This window comes from Pinus tabuliformis, chromosome 1_2 (assembly GCF_031772625.1).
Source record: "Pinus tabuliformis cultivar Carrire ecotype Pingquan chromosome 1_2, CPIR1, whole genome shotgun sequence".
Taxonomy (NCBI): Eukaryota; Viridiplantae; Streptophyta; class Pinopsida; order Pinales; family Pinaceae; genus Pinus; species Pinus tabuliformis.
In genome coordinates, this window is record NC_142298.1 from 1,118,267,136 (window position 1) to 1,118,289,337 (window position 22,202).

General features: G+C 38.1%; 1 protein-coding gene across 7 annotated transcripts in view; it reads right to left on the reverse strand.

The window, feature by feature from the left end:
• The window catches only part of PRMT6 (protein arginine methyltransferase 6), a 346,269-nt gene that overhangs the window by 179,527 nt on the left and 144,540 nt on the right, over positions 1–22,202 (reverse strand). For all 7 annotated transcript variants that reach the window (XM_089396593.1, XM_089396598.1, XM_089396597.1 and 4 more), the window contains exon 5: positions 22,003–22,068. In XM_089396593.1, the coding sequence (XP_089252719.1) occupies positions 22,003–22,068 (66 nt within the window). The remainder of the gene's footprint in view (positions 1–22,002; positions 22,069–22,202) is intronic.

A 22,202-nucleotide genomic window follows, 5' to 3' on the forward strand; every position in this document is an offset into this window, starting at 1 on the left:
TGTCCCTTGATCTCGAAAAAATCGAATTTGTTGATGAAGGCCTTAATCTTGGTCCAAAAAATATTTTTCCAAACCTTTTTTCCTTGAACCATCATGGTCCAAAGTCTTAATTTTTCTCAAAATTTGGCTTTTCCTTTGATGGAGGACCTCCAAAAATTAACCTTTTTTTGGACCCACTCGAGGGGAGTAATTATTTTTCCACCCTTTAAGTGTATCTAAAAAATATTTTGGTAATGGTGTTCTAATTATGAGGAACCATTCACCAAAAATATTTCTAAACACACTTTGACATCAAATATTACAATATCAACCCTTATAAGGGGAAATACACATAGACATAGACCACTTGAGACTTAACCAAATTCTAAGGCAAGTCACATGATCTAGTATGAAAAATACATAGACTCGATAAACACTAGGACTCACCTACGACCTCGTCAATGAGCTCCACCCTATCTTTGGGTTATATGATATATCTAGGAGAAAAACTCTGCCAATTGTTTGTGTTTACAAACACACATAATTTGGGGAGGTTCAAAAACTCCCTAGGATGAAACCCTTTGAGAAGAATCACAAGCTTAGCTATGTGTTGTTACATGATTTAATAATTACACTAGAATCATTTATAATAATTTTGCAGAATTTGGGATTACAGTGATCAAATTGTCTTAAAAATTTTGCTTCACGGCTTTATACTATGCTTCTCGACTGTTGACATGTACATGTTCAACAATCTCCAATACCCAAAAAAAATTCCCAGTGAAATTATCTTAATTAAATTAATTAGCTAGTTTTAATTATTTTCCAAAGTCTAACTTACGGAAATGGATTAAATAATCGAGATTAATTGATACAAATCAATTTTGCTCCAAAGAGTTCTAGGAAAGTAATTTTCAGAAGTCGATATGATATTAGCCATCGATTGAAGTTAGATCGTGGTCGTTGATTCGTCAACGAAAGATCATAAGAGGAGAATGATGGGACCATTGGAGATCATTCGAAGAGTTTGTTAGCTTTTGTTTGGGGTAGCAACAGACAGGTGTTCTAGCCTCTACGGTGTCTAAGAGGCTAAGGAACACGAGATCTCCAAAACCGAGAAAAGTTTTCGTGGGAAAAACTTGGAGACACCTCAATTATACTAATTATCCATAATTAATATATTTCCTAAGTCTAACTTAGCAAAATTGGTTAATTAATATGAATTAATTGAGGGAGTTCAATTTTGCTCTAGAGACTTCCAGAAAAGTTAAATGACGAGGTCAAGATGATCTTAGCCATCGGTTGAGATGTGATCATGGTTGTTAAGACTCCAACGACAGATTATAAGAGCAGATCGAAGGGTGCAGTTCGACTACCTAGTTGCAAATATTTAGCAAGGGTGCAGTTGAATCTAGAAAGAGATTCAATAGCAGAGTTTCAACAGTGAGAATTTCTAGAGAAATTCTCAGGAGGTTTTCCAGTGATCTAGAGTTAGGACAGGAGGCTGAGTTTTACAATAGAGAAGGTTGATTCAGTGAGTGCAAGTACCCAGTTTCCCCAATGCCAGTTACAAGAGCAACATTCTGTTTCCAGTTGTTGCAACATGTGCCGGAAGGAAGAACAAATTGCTCTAGGAGGCAGAGGGAGGCAAATCGACTTGTAGGGAAGGGTTCTCAGGGCTATGTGAATTTATCAGAGGTTGCAATGCGCATTTATGGGCAGAAGTGTGAGTGTCGGGAAGGAGTGTGAATAAACTATAGAAGGTTAGATTGATTTGCTAGAGTGAAAAGGGTTTTCCCAAATATTTTCCAGTGAGATAAATTTCTCGGAGTTTTGCCAAAAAGGCAAGTAGTTGTAATTCTCTATTTGTTGAATAATAATAAAAACCTCATCTACTACACAATCTAGTTTCATAGTAAAGAGGTCAATGGTTTTAATTTTTATTAAAATTCAAAGCATGTTGATCGTTAAATGGTCAGTGTTTTCCGAAAAATTTGAAATAGTGGCGTTGACCAATCAAACATCAGCACAACCGAAACATCGAATTTAGCACATAGTAGTGAGCACTGCCATTTCATCTAGCAACACTCACCGTAATAACCCTGGTTGATAATTTCGATATCTGGAGATTGTTAAATGTTTGGCTAAAGTTGAATGCCTATGGATGATGGTTTCAAATGGCTATGACATAAAAAATAAGTTTTTATTTCAAAAATGTATAAATTTTGTTCATGTGGTTATTTGACAGGTTTAATGTTTCTTTGAACAAAAAGTTATGTTTGAGCCCCACAGGCCTAATCTCCACATGCCAACGAAAGTCCACCAATCATCAGCGATGACAAAACCACCATAACACATGCCAAGTCAAAGTCCCAACCTAACGCACTAAGCGCCAAACCAAGCAGGGAGGAGGAGTATTGTTCCCAACGCGTCGAAATAAGTCATAAGCCGTGGAGTATGTAAACACCATTTAAATCTTTTTCCTATAAATGTCGGATAAATCCCCATCAATGCGCACAAACAAAAAATGTTTTGCTCCCTGTCTCAGATCCACCACCTGTCAATCAGATCAAAAGGCCACATATCCAGCTTTCCAAGTATGAAATGATGTCGAATTCAACGTGAGGAAAAGATTCCATCGTTGGTTAGTTTTCTTCATAGACAGAACCATTTGTTGAAGTTTCTAAGTCTACCTGTTAGAAACCCTCCATGCATTGTACTGATTATTCCTACCTACTTGTTTCGTTACTTAACAAGTTATTTACAATGTAAACACTAAAAATAAACACTAGTGCATGCTCAACATCTTACAGATCATCAACTGAAGGAAACAGAAACAAGCACACAAAATGACATTGTTATTATTGGACCAATGTCCCCGGAAAAGCCCAATGCGGGGAAACAGGTGCAGCGTTCTATGGGTTTTCTTATTAAGCAATTTCAGAGTACAATCTGGGTGCTAAATTCGACTTACCCAACAGAGAATGCCCTTGGAAAAAGTACCTATCAGTCTGAGACAAATGTCCCAGTTGAAACCCCGGATAAACCCTCCAGCAGCTCCTCAGTCCCAATCTGCCCCAGAAACCCCATTGTCGGACTTTCTGGACTGCGTCAGCCTCTATCTGCCTAGCGTTGGCCCTACGTCACCCTGAATGGGCATGCGTCAGCCTCAGAAGGCCTTGCGTCAGCCTTCTAGCCCTCTGCGTCAGCAACACTAGCCTCTCTGAAGCATTGCGCAACTCCTGGCTGCCTCTGCGTGGCCCTGCATGAGCTTTGGCTTCTACTGCGTCACTCTCTCTGGCTCTTGCACTAATCCCCCGGCACTATCTCTGCCTCTCTGTCTCTCTGTACTCACTGCCCCTCAGCTGCTACTCTGATCATTGATTCTATCTCTCTTAGCAAACCCCGCTCTAGAGAATAGAATGACTGATCATCTGGTGTGCTCTCCAAGTGACCCTTAAGCCTCCTCTTATACTTTTCTCGTTGACATATCAATGGTCTAGATTAAGTCCCTAATCAACGACTAAGATTAGGCTTGATCCATGTCTTCTGGACCATTCTAACAAATTTTTATATTAATCCACATTAATCTTTTAATTTCTCTGAGTTTAGACTTAGGGATTCCATTAAAAATATTAATTATTTTAATATCTCCTAAACTGTTTAGAATTTGCCCAAACCCTTTCTGGGTATTGGAGATCTCATGTGCCCCAACCTCTTCACCAAATTTCGTGGCTACAACACATCAAATACTACCACAAATCAACACTCCCTCTTAGCGAGGACTGAGCACTAGCAATACTCCTCACTGAGTATTACTCTGATCATCCGGCATCAGTCCCTATGCTGATGCTAGGCCTGCTGCCCACCATCCTCTGCATTTGTTATATCCTATACTATTGCCCATGGTTCTGCCACTGCCACTGCTGCATCTGTACGACAGCTCCCTTTACATCTGTGTTGTTGCTGGTCCTTTCTCCCAACACTGCAACTCCTCTAATCATGCTGCATCGTGCTACCCAATGTTGCACTGCAACTCAGTTACTGAGAAGTAAGTAACTAATCTCCCAACTCTACCTCTTTGTTGGGCTAGAGACCGTCCTGATGTTGAAGCTCCCTCTGCCGCTGACAAGTGCTCCCTCTTTGACCTCTACATTGCTACAACAGCTCCCTGCATCTTGCACCATTGCACCCCTCTCTGTGCCATCCTGCACTGGTGCCACACCCTCGTGCCTCTCGCACTGCTGTAGCCTACTAGCCTCACGTTGTCTCGGGAATCCTGCACTGTAGCTCTCTCTGTCGCTTCATCCGCATCCGTCTCTACCCACATGAGCCAGGCCTGCTACTCCTCTTCAGCGCTCCCGTAGCAAGGTCTAATCCAAGAGGCTGGGTACCTCGATAATCCTGCCCCTCATCACCTGTAGTTCATCTGACTACAGCTCGACGTCTCCCCACTTCTGCTCCAAGTGGTGTGTGTGCACTCATGGCACAGTCATCGTCTGTCTCCACTTCCTTCTCTGCCCTTGTTGGCGCTGCCTTAGTCTCGAAAGACTCTCCCTTACTCTTCTTCCTTGGACATTAGATCACATAATGACCCAACTCCCTAAAGTGGAAGCACTTGATCTTGGAGAGATCCTTCTTCGTCTGCTTTTCTTGCTTTCCCTCAGATGCTAGGGTAACATCTTCCTCTTCCTTTTTGACTCTGATCCCCTTACTGTTGCTTCCCGCCTTTGTATGTCGTCTGATCTCTTCTTGGCGAAGAGTCGCCCACATCTCATCCCAAGGTGGAAGTATCCCTCTGCCTAATATACTTTGGACAAATACCTCCCAATCTTCTGAGACTGTATTTAGGGTTGTCCTCACCATCAATTCCTGATCCGGCATGGCTTCTATGGTAGTCAACTGATCTCAGATCTCATTCAGTCCTCCGAGGAAGGCGTCAATCGGTTCTCCCTTCTTCATCTGATATGACCTCAAATGATTTTCTAGTAACATCCTTCTCTGCACAGAAGTATGCTGGTACAATTTCTTTAGGGCCTCCCACATCTCATTTGTCATTTCCTTCTCGGAAATGTGTGGTACTAAATGGTCCTTGACCCTGTCAAGGATGATGCTCTTGGCCCTCACCATTGCCTCCTCGTACTTGTTGTTCTCAGTTGGGTCGAATGGGATAGCTATCGTCTTCAAGGCGAAGTGCTTGACACAATTTTTGTCAAGTACGGATAAGATTCTAGCCTTCCAAACTACGAAGTTTGATGCTCCATCCAGTCTGCCCTGGTCTCTTACTCCATGTAGTGCCATGATGCTCTTCTACTTCCCTCCTGGAAGTTCTCGATGTGACTCCCTATGAGTCTCGATTTCCCTCCTGGAAATCCTTCTGCCGATGTCGAGATGCCCCCCTACTCTGACCCTCTGTGCAACCACACCACTGATTCAGATTTCTCGGCTAGAAACCCTCGGTAGCAACTCCCTCCTCTTGGCCTTGCCCTGTCAGGTGTTGTTCTGACTACAGTACCGCACTAGCTCCACTCTACAACTTTCCCACAACCTCCTAAATCCCAGCGACCTAAATGTGAGAGCTCCTAGGCGCTGCGCAATCCCAACACCATCAACCCAGCCTCCTCAGCCCTCCTAGCTTCTACGTGAGTCTTCCTTTGCCTCCCTTAGCCTCTACGATGCCTCTTCCTAGCTCACCCTTGATGACGTAGGCATTGCGTCACCCTTCCCTTGTTGCTGCTCTGCTAGAAACAACTTCTGTCACTCAGGACAGTTGTTTTCTGCTTGCTACTGCTCTGCTCGGCTAATGTCCTCAATTCTCCTATGATCTGCAACCACCCTCTGATACCATGTTGAAGTTTCTAAGTCTACCCGTTAGAAACCCTCCATGCATTTTACTGATTTATTCCTACCTACTTGTTCTGTTACTTAACAAGTTATTTACCATGTAAACACTGCAAATAAACACTAGTGCATGCTCAACATATTACAAATCATCAACTGAAGGAAACAAAAACAAGCACACAAAATGACACAGTTATTTTTGGACCGATGTCCCTGGAAAAACCCAATGCGGGAAAACCAGTGCAGCTATCTGCGGGTTTTCTTATTAAGCAATTTCAGAATACAATCTGGGTGCCAAATCCGGCTTACCCAACAGAGAATTCCCTTGGCAGTAGTACCTCTCAGTCTAAGACAAATGTCCCGGCTAAAACCCTGGATAAACCCTCTAACAGCTCCTCACCTCCAATCTGCCCCAGAAACCACAGGGGCAGCCTTTCTGGATTGTGTCAGCCTCTCTTTGCCCAGCACTGGCCATCTGCGTCAGCAACGTTGGCCTCTCTGAAGCATTGCGCAGCTCCTGGTTGCCTCTGCGCGGCCCTGCGTGAGCTCTGGCTGCTACTACGTCACTCTCTCTGGCTCCTGCACTGATCTCCTGGCACTATCTCTGCCTCTCTGTACTCACTGCCCCTCAGCTGCAACTCCCATCACTGATTCTATCTCTCTTAGCAAACCCCACTCTAGAGAATAGAATGACTGATCATCTGTTGTGCTCTCCAAGTGACCCTCAAGCCGCCTCTTATACTTTTCTCGTTGACATATCAACAACCAAGATTAAATCCCTAATCAACGGCTAAGATTAGATCTGGCTTCATCCATGTCTTTTGGACCATTATAACACAGTTTTATATTAATCCAAATTAATAGTTTAATTTCCCTAAGTTTAGACTTAGGAACTCCATTAAAAATATTAATTATTTTAATATCTCCTAAACTGTTTAGAATCTGCCCAAACTTTTTCTGGGTATTGGAGATTTCATGTGCTCCAACCTCTCCACCAAATTTTGTGGCTAGAGCAAATCCAATGCTACCACAAATCAACACCATTGAACTTGGGCATAACCAAGGGTTTCTGCCTTGTAACGCAGGGGACCAAGTATTTGACAGAACATTTGCATTCCAGGTCTGCATTTCGTTCTACTCTGATGTTTTGCAGGGTTGCCACTTTGTTCCCAATCTTCACAGGTATATGAGCTAGAGGAGTTGGACGCACAGATTGTTTTTCAGCCTTTGGGTCAGATCATTCTTGAATTACAGAAATTTCAGAGGTGAAACTGGAAAGGAGGAGTTTCTTTAATGGATTTCTATGTTTCTGTTGGTTTTGCCATTAAATAAACTGCAGGGCAATAGTCTTATTGATCCTGGTGCAGCACAAATAAATCTCAGAACACCAGAAGAGCATAATTTGACTACGCATGCATGTTATTCGTATTTTCAAATTCAAAGGATGTAAGATGTTAATAACTAATGTTCTCCCAGTAAAACAGTGTTTCTCTTCCAAAAAGATGTTAGTGTATCTACCCAGTTGTATTTTAGAGTTGAATACAATTGTAATGAGTTTGTTAGGGACAGAAAACCCTAAAGAGACTTCAGAAGTTTTCAATTCCCAGGCTTTAACGGGCTCCGATGTGAATTAAAAGGGAAGCCATGCATTGAAAAATTGGTTGCCGTTGAAACTTATTCCTATAGAGAGAAATTTGAAGGAGAAAATAGCCTCTCCTCTTAAAACCATTGTTCTTCCTGTACATGATCTTCACACGAATGGTATAGCAAGCTGAATCAGTTACCATGTAGGGCAGCAGTACAAAGAATAAGAAGCTTTACTACTATCATTCAGAGGATCAAGCGCATAGACGAGGCAAATGAATCTATTTATGGTGCCAGCAATGCAAAGATATGCTATAAATGTGAAGAGGAAGGACATTTTGCTCAAGGCTACAAAAGAGAAGAATGCTTGCAACGGTATCTCACTAATATGTTGCCTCTATTTGCCAAATGATGAGAGTAAAAGAGCAGGTGCCATTTAAAATACCCTTTCCAGATTTTGAGGCACCAATAGAACATTTCAAACAGAAAACCAGGATTTGTGCTGAAGAGGAATAACACAGGACTACCAAATGCCTTCATTGGTGTTCAACGTGTCCTGATGACTAATCAAACACTAAGGGAAGATAGAAAATTCACTGCTCCTTAGAAAGAAAATGAGTTTCCTCAAGGTTTTCAATGCTAAGAGAATTGACCAAGTATAAATATCATCACCCAGTTTTGTCCGAGCAAGGGTTGCGTTCTAGAACTGCCAACCAGGCTATGGAAATAGTGGGAGAAGCATGGGTAAATTTCTAGCTTTGTGTATGATTTCTGGCTCCAATCACAATGTGAGTCTTTATGGGATACATTATCTTGTTTACAGGTGGCCTGGAGGTTTATTGGTGAGATTATTCGTAGAGACGTGCAGCGAAGACAAATTTTGTTTTGCATTTCTTCTTATGTTTCAGAATTATGAGATTAGGGAAGCAATCTCAGATTGAAAATATTTGTATGGGAGGTGAGTCTGGTAGAAAAGAGATTCTAGCAAAGAAAGAAGATGTTGTCATAGTGGAAAATGTTGTCAACTAGTGCACATATGACCAGAAGTTGCAAGCAGAGGGGTTCTTGTACAATCTGTGTGAAATTTAACAAATTCACTTCATATCTCAGATTAGAGGCAGGATATTTATCATTTGCAGATTTCAAGGCATTCGTAGAACATCTGGCAAACGAAGGAGCACTTTCCAGATTTTAGGCATATATCAATCGGCAGTTGCAAGATTCTAAGAGCGTGTCTTGGCATCTAAATCTCAGTTTTCATGGCAGGAAATCACCAGAAAGGCATGTGATCAAACAGTTCCAGATATTGGGGCAGCATTGAGTACAAGTTGCAACAGCAGGTTCAGATTTCAAAGGAGGATATCAATCACCAAATCAGCAAGGGATTGACACCTCCAACAACTCAGCGATTCGAGGCTCTTTTGCAATTGTTTTCATCTGTGGTGTTATTTTTATTTATTATTTGATTTTGATTATCAGTTTAAGGATTTGTTTTTATTTTGATTTAAGGAAAAACATTTACACCTAGAAGAGGCCTTGTAATTTGCCTTTAAATTCCAGGAATTGTAATAGATCAGGGTTCAGATTTTTGGAAGAAAACCTTCTTGCGTACTGTGTGTGTATGATCAGATACAATTATACAGCAGTTTTATGTGAGCATGTGGTAAAAATTTATGTGTTTATGACTCCCTGTCTGTATTCTGAGTTTTATCTGTTCTTTCATATTTGAATACAAAGTTTTTGAGTTGGAATTCATACCTGTGTGCTCCAGATTCGTTTATTCAAGTATGTATTACCTGTTTGTCATCCAATGATTACAGTAGTTACTATTGGTACAATTTCCTTGAGATGTTCTGTTATTTTCTGCTATTCTCTAACTTCAAAAACTTGTCAAAGGGGTTGTGGCTATCTTACTTTTGTTTATACTCGCTCACTAAACCTGTAGTTAACATAAAACTGATTGGGTCAAACTCCATGCCCAATGGTGAAATTTCCTACAATCCAACCAACCTTAGTTCTTCTCAATTGAATCTGACCAATGAGGTTATAAATCGACTGCTGAGGTGACACTGGGTAGTTGAGTTAAGGAGAGATCCCTCTCCAGATTGAAGGGCCAGCTTTCAACCCACAGTGGTTAGAGGTTACCTTAGGTTTTTGAAGCATAAAACTTCTGATACGCAGAATTATATATATAAATATTTTATTAAAAGGATGGATAGACAGATGATGATTATTTACAATGGGTTGCCTGGCTTATATACCGCCATGGGCACCTTTGGGAAAGGGCATGATCTTATGATCGTGCCCTTTCGTCTAATTAAAATTAAAATTAAATAATAACCCTAAAATTAACTAATTTTTTACATAACATTGCCTTCCTCTCGAAAGAATGTTTTGTCCTCAAAGCATAAGTAACGACGGATGTTGTTTGAAGAATGATTCATTCTCCCAAGAAACGTCTTTTTCGGCAAGTCCTTCCACTCGATTATATATTCCAAGATGATCAAGGTCCCACACTTTAAAAGGTCTTGGATTAATCTCTCAATTTCCGTTTTTTGGAGATGTGGATATCGGTATGGCTTGATGTTGATGGGGTCTGACCCTGCCTTGACTTCTATTGTATGCTCAATTTCCCTATTAGGCGGCATCTTCATAGGTAGGTCTTGAAATACTTTTTCATGCTTCCGAATCATATCTTGCATCTCTTGTGACTCTTCTCTGGTCATATTTGCAGATAACATTTCTAACTGGTGACATTGTACTGCATAAGCAGGTGCTCTTCTTCGACTCAGCTTCATCATCTGAGATGATGATACAACTTGATTTTCGGGTGCTTGGAATCCGTGTAGTTTGTACTTCTGACCTCCCCATTTGAATTTTATAAATTGTACTTGATGGTTGGTGGCATAAGTACCTAAAGTTCGTAGCCATTGGATACCTAAGACTACATCTACTCCTCCTAACGGTACCGTGAAGAATGGAGACTCTAGATTAAAGTCTTGAATCTGCAAATTGACCTTATGGCATTTCCCTACCTTTTCAATCTTCTTACCATTAGCTACCATCACTTTCATGTTTGGTAAGGGAAATGAAAAAATATTGAGTCTCCTTGCCACGGTTGCATCTAAAAAATTGTGTGTGCTACCTGAGTCGATGAGAACCACTACGTTGTTCTTCTTTATGTGTCCTTTTAACTTTAAAGTCTGAGGTTGTGATATACCTGTCATAGTTGATAATGACACTTGCAGAATACTTCCGTCATCTAATTCTGGTGAGAATTCTGGGGCGTCTTCTGTGTCTTCTATGTCATAATCTTCACTGTTTGAATCATTGGTTGCTTCACAATTATATAGGTTCTTTGGTTCTTTTCCTTTAGCACATCTATGTTTGGGGTCCCATTTCTCACCACAGCGTTTACATTTACCCTCTTTTATCCTTTGTATTTCCACATTAGATTTTTCATCTTCACGACGATGTGGTGGAACATATATTGTATTATTGGAGTCCACATACTGCGGTATCCTTCGTCTTGCATAAGTTTTTTCAGCTTTTGACCAAAATATTGGTTCGGATTTCTTTTCGGTTGTTTTTGCTTTTCGTCTTGCTACTTCTATAGATGTAATGTCATGCATCTCAAGTTCTGCTTGTAAATAGGTTTTGAGTCCCGAGATGTATGACTGAATTAGACGAGATTCTGATAACCCAAGTACTCGTGTTACTAAGGTCTCCCATTCTTGAGTGTATTCGTCCACACTTTTTTTTGTCGTAACTTGATGAGTTTTGAAAAGAACTTTTCTTCTCTTACACCTTGGAATCTTTTAAAGAATGCATCTTTAAATTTTCTCCAGGTAATGACGTGTGTTGTTTTTTTCCACCACATATACCAGTTATATGCTTCTCCTTCCATTTTCATGGATGCATGCCTGAGCTTTTCGTCATCGTCATTGACGTCATATATCTCAAAGTATTCTTCTCCTTTATTTATCCATGCAACATTGTTTTTTTCGTTTCCATCAAATTTAGGCATCTCGACTTTTGCCCTTCGCTGGTATGTTGCTAATGGTTGAGCGAAAAAAGGGTGTTGATTGGTAAAGTTATCCCAAAGTTGCTTGTTTGTAAAGGTTGTGTTACTCGCTTCTTGGTGGGGTGTCGCTGATTTTTTTGGGGATTCAACTTTTTCATGAGAGTCTGTTGACTTTGTTGAATCTGACGAGATGTGTTCTTGATTCTCTTCAAGTTCTTTTAGTAGTTGTTCGGGTGTACAATTCGACCTTTTACACAGAGTTTTCAGCATTGTTAAGACCTCTCTGATGCCTGCTTCTGTCTGAACATGGTAATTTTCCATCTTTATTTCTATTCGATTTGTCGTATCGTGAAGATTTTTTATTTCATCAGCTTGCTCCCCAAGCTTGATCTGGAATTCATTTAATCTTTTATTGACCTCATCGTGGTTGCTATTTATCTTATGCTCTGCATCCAACAATTTTTTTGGAAATCCGCCATTGTCATTGTCGACATTGAGCGGGTTTGCGGAGGCGTGTATTTATTTGCCAGCGAAAATATTTTTCCTCCCTCTTTTTTTTTTTAATTAGCTAAAATAAATTTTATACATATAAATTCTAAATAATTAAATTAACATATATATATATATAACTTTTAATTAATTAAAATAAATTTAATTAATTAAATTAACTTTTATATATATATATATATATATATAGATATATATATATATATATATATATATAATTTTTAATTAATTAAAATAAATTTAATTAATTAAATTAACTTTTATATATATATATATATATAATTTTTAATTAACTAAAATAAATTTAATTAATTAAATTATATGTATTATATATAATATATATATATATATATGTGTGTGTGTGTGTTATATATATTATATGTCACATTATATATATTATATCTATATATGTTATATAACGTTATGTATATTAAAAATATATATTGAACAACTGTTTGTAAATAACGTTATATGGTTGACCACGCTTCGAGCATATAACTCTTTCGATTTTACCGTGATGAACAGACACGTCCCCTCACCGCAATGGAACCCGCAGCTATCACCGCAGAGGGTTAAACGTACAGCAGACGGGGTTAGCAGAGGCCGCAGTCTCTTGGGCAGACGGAGACAGCAGAGGGACGGGTAGAAAAAATACGATGGACTGTGGGCAAAAAGCGGCAGTGACAGGTAGCGGAGGGAATACGAGGGAATACGCAGCTCGAGGTTTGTTAGTAATGCTGGTCAACTGCGCTGGCAGTGAAAACAGAGGTGGCGGAGGTGGATTGGGAGGGGTGCTGATGGATGACGCCACAGAAATGAAGATTGGTGATTGCCAGGCGAGAAGATCGTTTGCTCTGATACCAGATGAAGCATAAAACTTCAAATACGCAGAATTATATATATAAATATTTTATTAAAAAGATGGATATACAGATGATGATTGTTTACAATGGGTTGCCTGGCTTATATACCGCCATGGGCACCCTTTGGGAAAGGCCATGATCTTATGATCGTGCCCTTTCGTCTATTTAAAATTAAAATTAAATAATAACCCTAAAATTAACTAATTTTTTTACATAACAGTTTTTCCCCCTATAGCCAAGGTTTTTTCTACATGATAACACAATCCACAGTAGAATGCAATAGCAGATCTGAAAAACAGATCTATATTTGGAAAATGACCAAAAAATTCGTGGGTCAAAAAGAATTCAATTTTTGGAAGTCCCCCATCAAGGCAAAAATGAATATTTTAAGAAAAATTGAGCCCTTGGACCTTGCTGGTTAAGTCAAAGTCAATTTTTTTATAAAATTAATCCAAAATATTAATTTTTGGACTAATAAAAAATGTTTTTTTATGAGAAATTCGAAAATTCCTCAAAAATAAGTATTTTCGATGGCAGAGATTAAAAGATGATCAAATATTTATCAACGGTCAAGATTATTTTGACAGGGATCAAGCCAATTAGCCGTTATTTTCCACTTGGAGGATTTATCTATAGATAATAAGCCATTTTGCTTCTCAAGTCAGGATGATATTTCCGACTCTGGTCTATGTAATTTCTAACATTGGCGTTGTTCCATTGATCTGTTGGTAACGCCATAATAAAAAGACTTTGGGGTTCAGTTCATGTTGTTCTTTGTCCAATGATCTATGGTACATGTTGGTTATGTGCTTTCCTATATCGTGCTTAAATTTTTATAAACTTGTGTATTCATTTGTCAGTAATAAGTACATTCTATTGGTAGATTTTGGATCTATCTTAGGTGATCTGATTCACCATATGTTTAACAAGTTTTCTTGAAGAAATATATAGAATTTGCAAATACATTGGCCCTTGGGCTCCAAGTTCACAGACTTTGAAAAAGAATCAAACTTCTTTGGGCTTTGAGTATTTTTGTATGGTTTTCTTACTTCGCTAAGGTTGTCTGAAATACCATAACTTTCGAAACACATTTGATCTATAACTTATTAAGGCATGGGTTTCATGCTTAGTTAAATCATTAATAGGTCAAAGCCTACATTGTAAGCTTCTAGGGTTTTTGTCAAGTGTCCCTGTCCATGTCATACATAATGTAAAATACCTTTCTTGGGCTTCATCTATCAAGAAAGAAATTTATTTTAATGTAAAATAGGTCTTTTAGGTCTCCCCCACCAAGTTGGCCTCAAGAAGGACAAATTGGCCTCGCATCAAGAAGTTTGATCTGCAGTTGTTATAGGCAGAAAAAGGGTGTGAAGTTCAAGCAAGAGGAAGAAAACCCTAGAGAAGAAGAAGGAAGGTTTTGTAAAGCAAAAGGAAGTCGAATTTTTTCTCTCTTTGTCTCACACATGCGGAGTTGTTGGGTTGTTGCTAGGTCGAAATTCTGGAGTAGTTGGGGGTCGAAATTCTCAATTGTTGTTGGGCCGAAAGTTTGGAGTAGCTAGGGGTCGAAATTCTGAGTTGTTGTTGTTGGAAAATGCAACTACGTTTGGTCTTCATTAAATGTTTTTGAGTCATCTTGTAATGTACTTTTCAAAAGAATAGAAAAAGAATTTTTATTATTATTATTGTGACTTATTAAAACACGGGTTTCATGCTTGGGTCACCATGTTTTAAGTCAAATTCCCCATTGAAGACTTCTAAGATTTATTCTGAGTAAATAGAGTCATTGTACTTTTAAAGAGACCAGTGTTACTTGGGAGCGGGAGAGTGAGCGAAAGCATGAGCAGGAGCGACATTTTCAAAAGCTCCCGGTTTGGGAGCGAATCCCGAAGCGTTTATATATATATATATATTATATTTTTTATATTTTGATACATATATGTCAACAAAAACATGTAGAATAATGAATTAGATATAAAAAACATAAAAAAACATAGATTGAACCATATAACAACAATCATCTAGAAGTTATAACCTTCATCAACCACGTCCACAAGTTAGTAACATAGTGACATACAACATATTGAGTCTCATGATTCATCAATCTTAAAATTTCAAGCTTTCAAAATTCAATATATAACATTTATCATCATTGATCACCAAAGTTGTACTTGTAAGCTAAGTGTAACCATTGCAACAAATAATAACTAACATGAAATGAAATGTTATAAAATGAAATGAAATGAAACAACTTTCAACTCTTATGAAGCATTATATACATAGTTCATTACTAATGAGTTATAATTGCCAACTTCAAACTTAAATTGTCATATATTGTTTAAAAAAATATCGTAATAAATATGAAAGAGTCAATAGTTATAAAAGTTACTAGAAACTAGAAAAGAGAAGTAAATATATTATCTATTTCTTATGCTTGGGCCTCTTCCCACCACGAGAAATGTCTAATTTTTTAGTCTTGTTGGAAAATCAGGGTCTTTGTCATTAATATCACCCTCTAAGCATTAATATCCAAAGGTATTTTTGTCATTACCTCTGTATCTGTATAGGGATCTTTGTCATTAATATCACCCTCTAAGCATTAACATAAGATAGAAAAAGCATAGCATGTCAAGTCAAGATTTTGTTTGAGTGATGCGTACAGTTTTAGGAGGGTCATGATAGAGGAGTTCGACAACCAATGTCACTAACATCAAGGTACCTAGAGGGATTGGTGCTCTTGATTAAATACGAGTTCCATACCCTAATACATGACAAAATTCAATGGAAACATTGCAATCCCCCAATCCTGAAATCCTGAAAAATTGATAAGTCTGCTGGATTTTGAATGAAACCTAAAATTCTACTTTCTCCATATGAAATCCAATGAGGTCGGAACCACTCTCAAACATCCTGAGTCATTTCATGGTAATGTTAAAAATTTAAGTAAAAGAATGAAAATGAAGATTAAGGAGAATGTCACTTTTACTTTAAATTCTTAACATTACCATGAATAGCATATCAATACTAGGGCCTAGATTTGATCATTACGCTGCCCCCCTCAAAAATTATTTGTTTCTTTAAAAAAATTTGCATTTCGAACATTACTACAAAAAACAATTTGCAAAAAAGGCAAAACGTTCCTGAAAGGGCAGGGAGCGAAAAAAAATTTAGGAAGCGCGCTCCCGCGCGGAGTGCAAATTGGGAGCGGGATCGAGTTGGGGTGGGGGGTAGGGGGTGGGCTCCCCCGCAACACTGAAAGAGACCTTTCTTAGGCTTTTGAATCATGTAAAAAGGTTGAGTATTGAGTCAAATATAATTTATGTATCCTCCACATCAAGTCAGCCTAGAAGAGATCTAGTCGGTCTAAGGACATCAATTTTACCTCCCTTGAAGCCTATAAATAGAAGCAAGTCGAATTCATTTAGAGGAGCTCATCACACAACAAGTTCGATATCTCTAAGGAAGCTAGCAAGTGTGAAGTACGAAGCTTGGAAGCCAAAAGAAGTGTGATTTGGGTGGAGTCTAAGGAGAAGAAGAAAAACAAAATTTTGGTGCCTCTCTCTGTTTCGTGCCCTAGATTGGGAGATTGAAGCCTCCAAGTTTCACTGATGTCGGAAGCTTCTTGATGCCGGAAACCACTGCCTAGTCGAAGAGGCTGGAAAGGAGGTCGAAGATCTGGGAGGTTGACTTGGTGTGGAGGGAAGGTCTAGTCCTTGTCTAAGGTGAAGAGTCTCAAAGAATATTATTGAAAGGAAGATTTTTCTTGATTGGGTTTTCCCCTCGAGGGCGGTTTTTCCCTGGCATAGTGCCTACATCTAGTGTCCATTGTTTTATGCGTTATTGCTTTGGTAATTGCTTGATGAACTAAAAGAAAGAAGATATAAAGAAAAGTAATAACAAGAACATCACAAATAGTTATCAAGAATAAGAAAATCTTTCTGCCTTTTTTATTTTCTAACATGGTTTCAAAGCTTTGGTGAAGAAAGAAGAAGAAGGCAATCTCAAGCACCTAATCAAGGAACCATTCAAAAAGATTATCTTGGGGAAGGAGTCTACTATATTCAAGGAATATGTCTAACACAATCAAGGGAGAGAACAAAATTGAAGAACCATTCAAAAGGATTATCTCGGGGAAGGAGTCTACTATATTCAAGGAAGATGTCTAACACAATCAAGGGAGAGAGCAACCTTGAAGGAGCTTCAAACTACAGGTCCTAGAAGAAGAGGACTGACCTCATCCATGAAAATAACAAGGTACTAGACTTGATCAAAGGAAAAGTAAATAAGCCTAAAGATGACTCTAGTGATGCTAACAAAATGAAATTCAAGGAACTAGAATTGGTGGCCTTGACTCTAATGGTAGAAGGAATAAAGGACAACCTTGTCCCATTCATAGCCAACATCAATCATGCTCAAGAAATGTATGAAGCCTTGTCAAAGTTATTCACTATTAAGAACATTGGTCAAGTAGCAAGTTTGAAAAATGAGTTAAGAACCACAAAGATGACTAAAGAAGACACAGTGGCCTCCTTCTTTGTGAATATAGCAAGAATCAGGGATGATCTTTTGGCCATTGATGAAATTGTTCCAGACAAAGAACTCGTGGTCACTGTTCTATTAAGATTTCCACCTACTTGGGGTGCATTTGCTGCTAGACTTAACAATTGAAAGGAAGCTCCCGCTTTTGAAGAACTATGGATTGCTTGCAGTCAAGAAAAATTGAGGATCTCTCTAGTTGCCAATCCTAAAGGAGTATCAAATGCCTACATTGCTCAACAATAAAGGAAAGAAATCGAAAGGACCAAGGAAGAAATTGGCGTGTCCAAGGTAGGATGCTATCAATGTTATAAGAAGGGTCACTACAGGAGTGATTGTCTCGACAATCCAAGAAACAAGAAGATAGAAAGAGATCAAGCCAACATTGCTTAAGAAGGAGACCCAAAGAAAGTCAAACCCGAACAATCTGACATAAGGGACTTACACTACTAAGTCCTTTGTTTTTAAGTCTTAGTTATTCTATTTTATATTTTTGATATTTAGAATTTATAGGTTTTAAGATGTTTTTGGAAAAGACATTTTCTTTGTAAGTTTATAAGTATCCCTCAAACTTCAGAGGGAGCCCCCAACAACTCCCAAAGATAAGAATCTCATTTCCTTTCAATTTTTCATTTCATGTACTCATTTAGTTATGATTATATTAATACTAATCACCATTTCCCTCTAGTGTCTTGATTAGGAAAATATCTGCTATATTCTCAAGGAGTATGAAAGACGACCTCTCAAGACAAGGTTTGATAAGGAACAAAGGTATGGTTTAAAACATTGATTTCTTAATAATAAATGTTTATTCATTTGACAATGTATTACTAACAATGTTGTGACTAGCTATAGTGAATCATATTGATTCTTATTTTGGGTGATTCTTGATAAATCTACCCCACTCCTATTCTTAACTGATTTTATAGAACCCTAGACAGGTTCTTTAGAAAACCCTAAGCTAAGGGTATGCTAATGTGAATGTCTGAAACCCTAAACTACTTAGGGTTATTGTGAAATGTTATTTGAAGTTCTTGTTGATGATGTCTTGTATGGGATTTCGGTATGATCATGAAATCTTAGCTTGTTAAGATTGAACCTATAGGCAAAACCTTTGTTATGTGTTTAAAGTAAGATCCTAGGAATGAAACCCTAGGTATTTATAAGTGTCCATTTGGTCGAAACCGTAGCTTGGTCAAGGTCTATATATCTCTAACGTATTAATGTTGACTGCCATATGATATGCTTATGCATGATAATGAATTCCTAGATATGTGTTTTGACCTAGTTATTGATGGTCATAAGTCCTAGGATTTAATATAAGTCCTTGTCTGAGATTCTAGGATAATGATATTTGGAAATCTAGGGTTTGAAGCAAAACCCTAGTAGTAGTTAAATTGTCTAGTATGTGTGATATAACAATCCGAGATCTATTTATATAATGATTGTTGAGATTGTGAAAATGAAATTCTAAGGTTTTGGAGTTAAACCTTAGTAGAAATGGAAATCTTTGATAATGACAATGTGATAATTTGATATTTTTAGTTGTGATTGATGGTTGATTGAAAATCTAGGGATTGCAACTAACCCTAGTGGAAGTTGGTAATGTTGATAACAACCCTGTGATTGGTTCTGACTGATTAATTCTCTTGTATGAAATCTAGGATTTGTATGAAACCCTAGTGGAAAATCTAACATAGAAATCCTGAAAATTGTTAGATACCTTGTAGATCTATATTTGTTTGAATTGTTTCTAGGGTTTTCTATATGTTGTAGTAGGGTGTGTCACACCTTTGAAAGAAACATTGAAACCCTAAATGGAATGAAAGTTGTTATGAAGTAGTCTAGGGTTTATGACAAAGTCCCTAGCAACATGTTGAAGAGTATATGTCTCTTGCTTGTAATTAAGTTTGGGTATCAGAAATGTATAAAGTTGAAACGCTTATGTGATTTTGATATGGCTAACTTCATGCTTCTATAGATTTGGTTGTACTTGCTATCTAAGTCGTGCGCGTACACAATCTTCAATTTGGTGAAGATGTTCATTGATGTGATAAGCATGATGAAGATGATGATAAATCTGATGAAATGTTTAGAAGCAACAAAACATTCTCCAATGACGAAAAGAAGAAGTTGATCTCCCTGAGGAACCCTGAATAGAAGAGATCTCCCTAAGATCAAGAGGGAGTTTGGATAAAGTGTTGCTCCCTGGTTGAGAGGGAGGGCATAGCTTGGTTTTGATGGAAGAATGAATTTCAAAGGATATGTTGTTGCATGAGAAGTAGGAAAGAAAAGTGTATGATTGAGGAATCTTCTGTCAGAAATTCGGTTGATAGACCTACTATGAAAAGTTGAGAAGCAACATCAAGTTGTCTGAAAGACCTCGGAGGTTTGTATTTGATTATGTACATGTGAAAGTTATTATTGATTGGGGTTTTGTTTGTACAGGTGAATCTCTCGAAGGTGTTGATAGCATGTTGGTTACCAATCAGTTTGATTGGGAGAGATTGGTCATCCTTGATCTACTAGATCTACGAGTGTTGAGTCTTTGTGAGTGAAGCATTACCTGGGAAGACATCTGGCAGGCACTTTGCGTTGATGTCTACATCCCGAAGTTGGACAAGGTGGTGTTGATTATAGAGCTTTGTTTTTGGATAAACACCAGGATCTTTGGATTGATGGTTAGCAAGTAAGCCTGATGGTACCTAGAGAGGTTGCAAGCTTGATTCCATCTTAGTCCCGCCCGGATAGATTGCCCTGGTCAGGAATCTAATCCATGGCATTGCGATGCTTAAATTGTTAAGAGACCAATGGATAGATTTCCCTGGTCAAGGATCTAGTCGTCCGTGGCATTGTGGTGCCTAAAGTTCTTCATGGTTCATATAGTTGAGATCTTCCTTGTACTTGCATATGATGAATACCTCCCTAGTTAAGAGGGGCTATTGAAAAATGTAACTAGGTTTGATCTTCATTAAATGTATTTGAGTCATCTTGTAATGTACTTGTCAAAAGAATAAAGAAAAGAATTATTATTATTATTATGACTAGTTAAAGCATGGGCTTCATGCTGGTCACCATGTTTTAGGTCAAAGTCCCAATTGAGGACTTCTAGGATTTATTCTGATTCAATAGAGTCATTGTATTTTTAAAGAGACCCTTCTTGGGCTTTTGAATCATGTAAAAAGGTTAAGTATTGAGTCAAATATAATTTATGTATCCTCCACATCAAGTCGGCCTAGAAGAGATCTAGTCAGCCTAAGGACATCAATTTGACCTCCATTGAAGCCTATAAATAGAAGCAAGTCGAATTCATTTAGAGGAGCTCATCACACAACAAGTTTGATATCTCTAAGGAAGTTGGCAAGTGTGAAGTACGAAGCCGGGAAGCCAAAAGAAGTGTGATTTGGGTGGAGTCTAAGGAGAAGAAGAAAAACGAAATTTTGGTGCCTCTCTGTTTCGTGCCCTAGATTGGGAAATCGAAGTTTTCCAAGTTTCACTGATGTCGGAAGTTGCCTGATGCTGAAAACAACTGCCTAGTCGAAGTTGTTGGAAAGGAGGTCGAAGATCTGGGAGGCTGACTTGGTGTGGAGGGAAGGTCTAGTCTTTGTCTAGGGTGAAGAGTCTCAAAGAATACTACTGAAAGGAACATTTTTTCTTGACTGGGTTTTCCCCTCGACGGGGGTTTTGCCCTTGCATAGCGCCTACATCTGGTGTCCATTGTTTTATGTGTTATTGCTTTGGTAATTGCTTAATGAACTAAAAGAAAGAAGATATAAAGAAAAGTAATAACAAGAACATCACAAGTAATTATCAAGAATAAGAAAATCTTTCTGACTTTCTGATTTTCTAACAGTTGTTGGATTGTCACTGTTGGACAAGAGCAGGCTAATAAGGTTTGCTATATTATATTGGAAGGCATGGCTTTCCTTAACTCAAGAGAACACCTCGACTCCGCCATCCATGTATGTAACTAACTTAACTCCAAAAGATGCCAAGTTACTCTTAGACTTGTGCATGTGTCCTAGTAGTCTATTGTTGACTTAGTTAAGTGACCCAGTTAACTCACTGACATATCTAATCCACCTCATATGCCTTACCACTTCACTCAAGCTCATGCATGCATCCAAATCATGCCATTTGACAACCCCAGATGCTACCATGTGTCACAACCAAATGCTACCACATTCATTACTAGAGGATGCCACGTGTCACCCCTACGTGACAAATGCCTGACTATAGAATGTCAAAACTCCAAACAAGCTTTCTGTGGCTAAAAGCATCAATCACTACAGCAATGAATTTCAAACAGTGTTGATGGCCAAAGGACGGATCAGATTGGCTCTGATACCAATGTAACAAAAAGGGTTTGATATGCAGCAAAATATTCAGATATCTGGAATATGTAAATATCCATTAAAAGACAAGTAATATATTTATATAAGAATGTTGAATGTACAAAGACATGATATGTTACAACTGAGGAGCCTGCTTATATACTAGACAAGGTGCCCCTTTATGAATAGTCATGTCCTTAGAGACATGCCTCTTCAGTATACTAATCATTATTAACTATTAATTATTATATATTTATATTCGTAACAAAATTCTTATTAAACATTATCAAAACATTCTCAAAGGAATACAGTGACATTTCTATAGCAAAAGGGTTACCTCAACTCTCCCATGAAGTACCGTGATCTTATCAGATAAGTTATTTGCTTTAACAACTTCTGTTGCCTGAGAATTAGAACAAAGCAAACGAAAGTGAGAAGGAATGTAAAGAAAAAACTTGAAACAAAGAGATTTAATATAAACATCCCCACAAATATACATGTATCATGGAATGGTTGTTTGAATAAAAGGACTCCAAA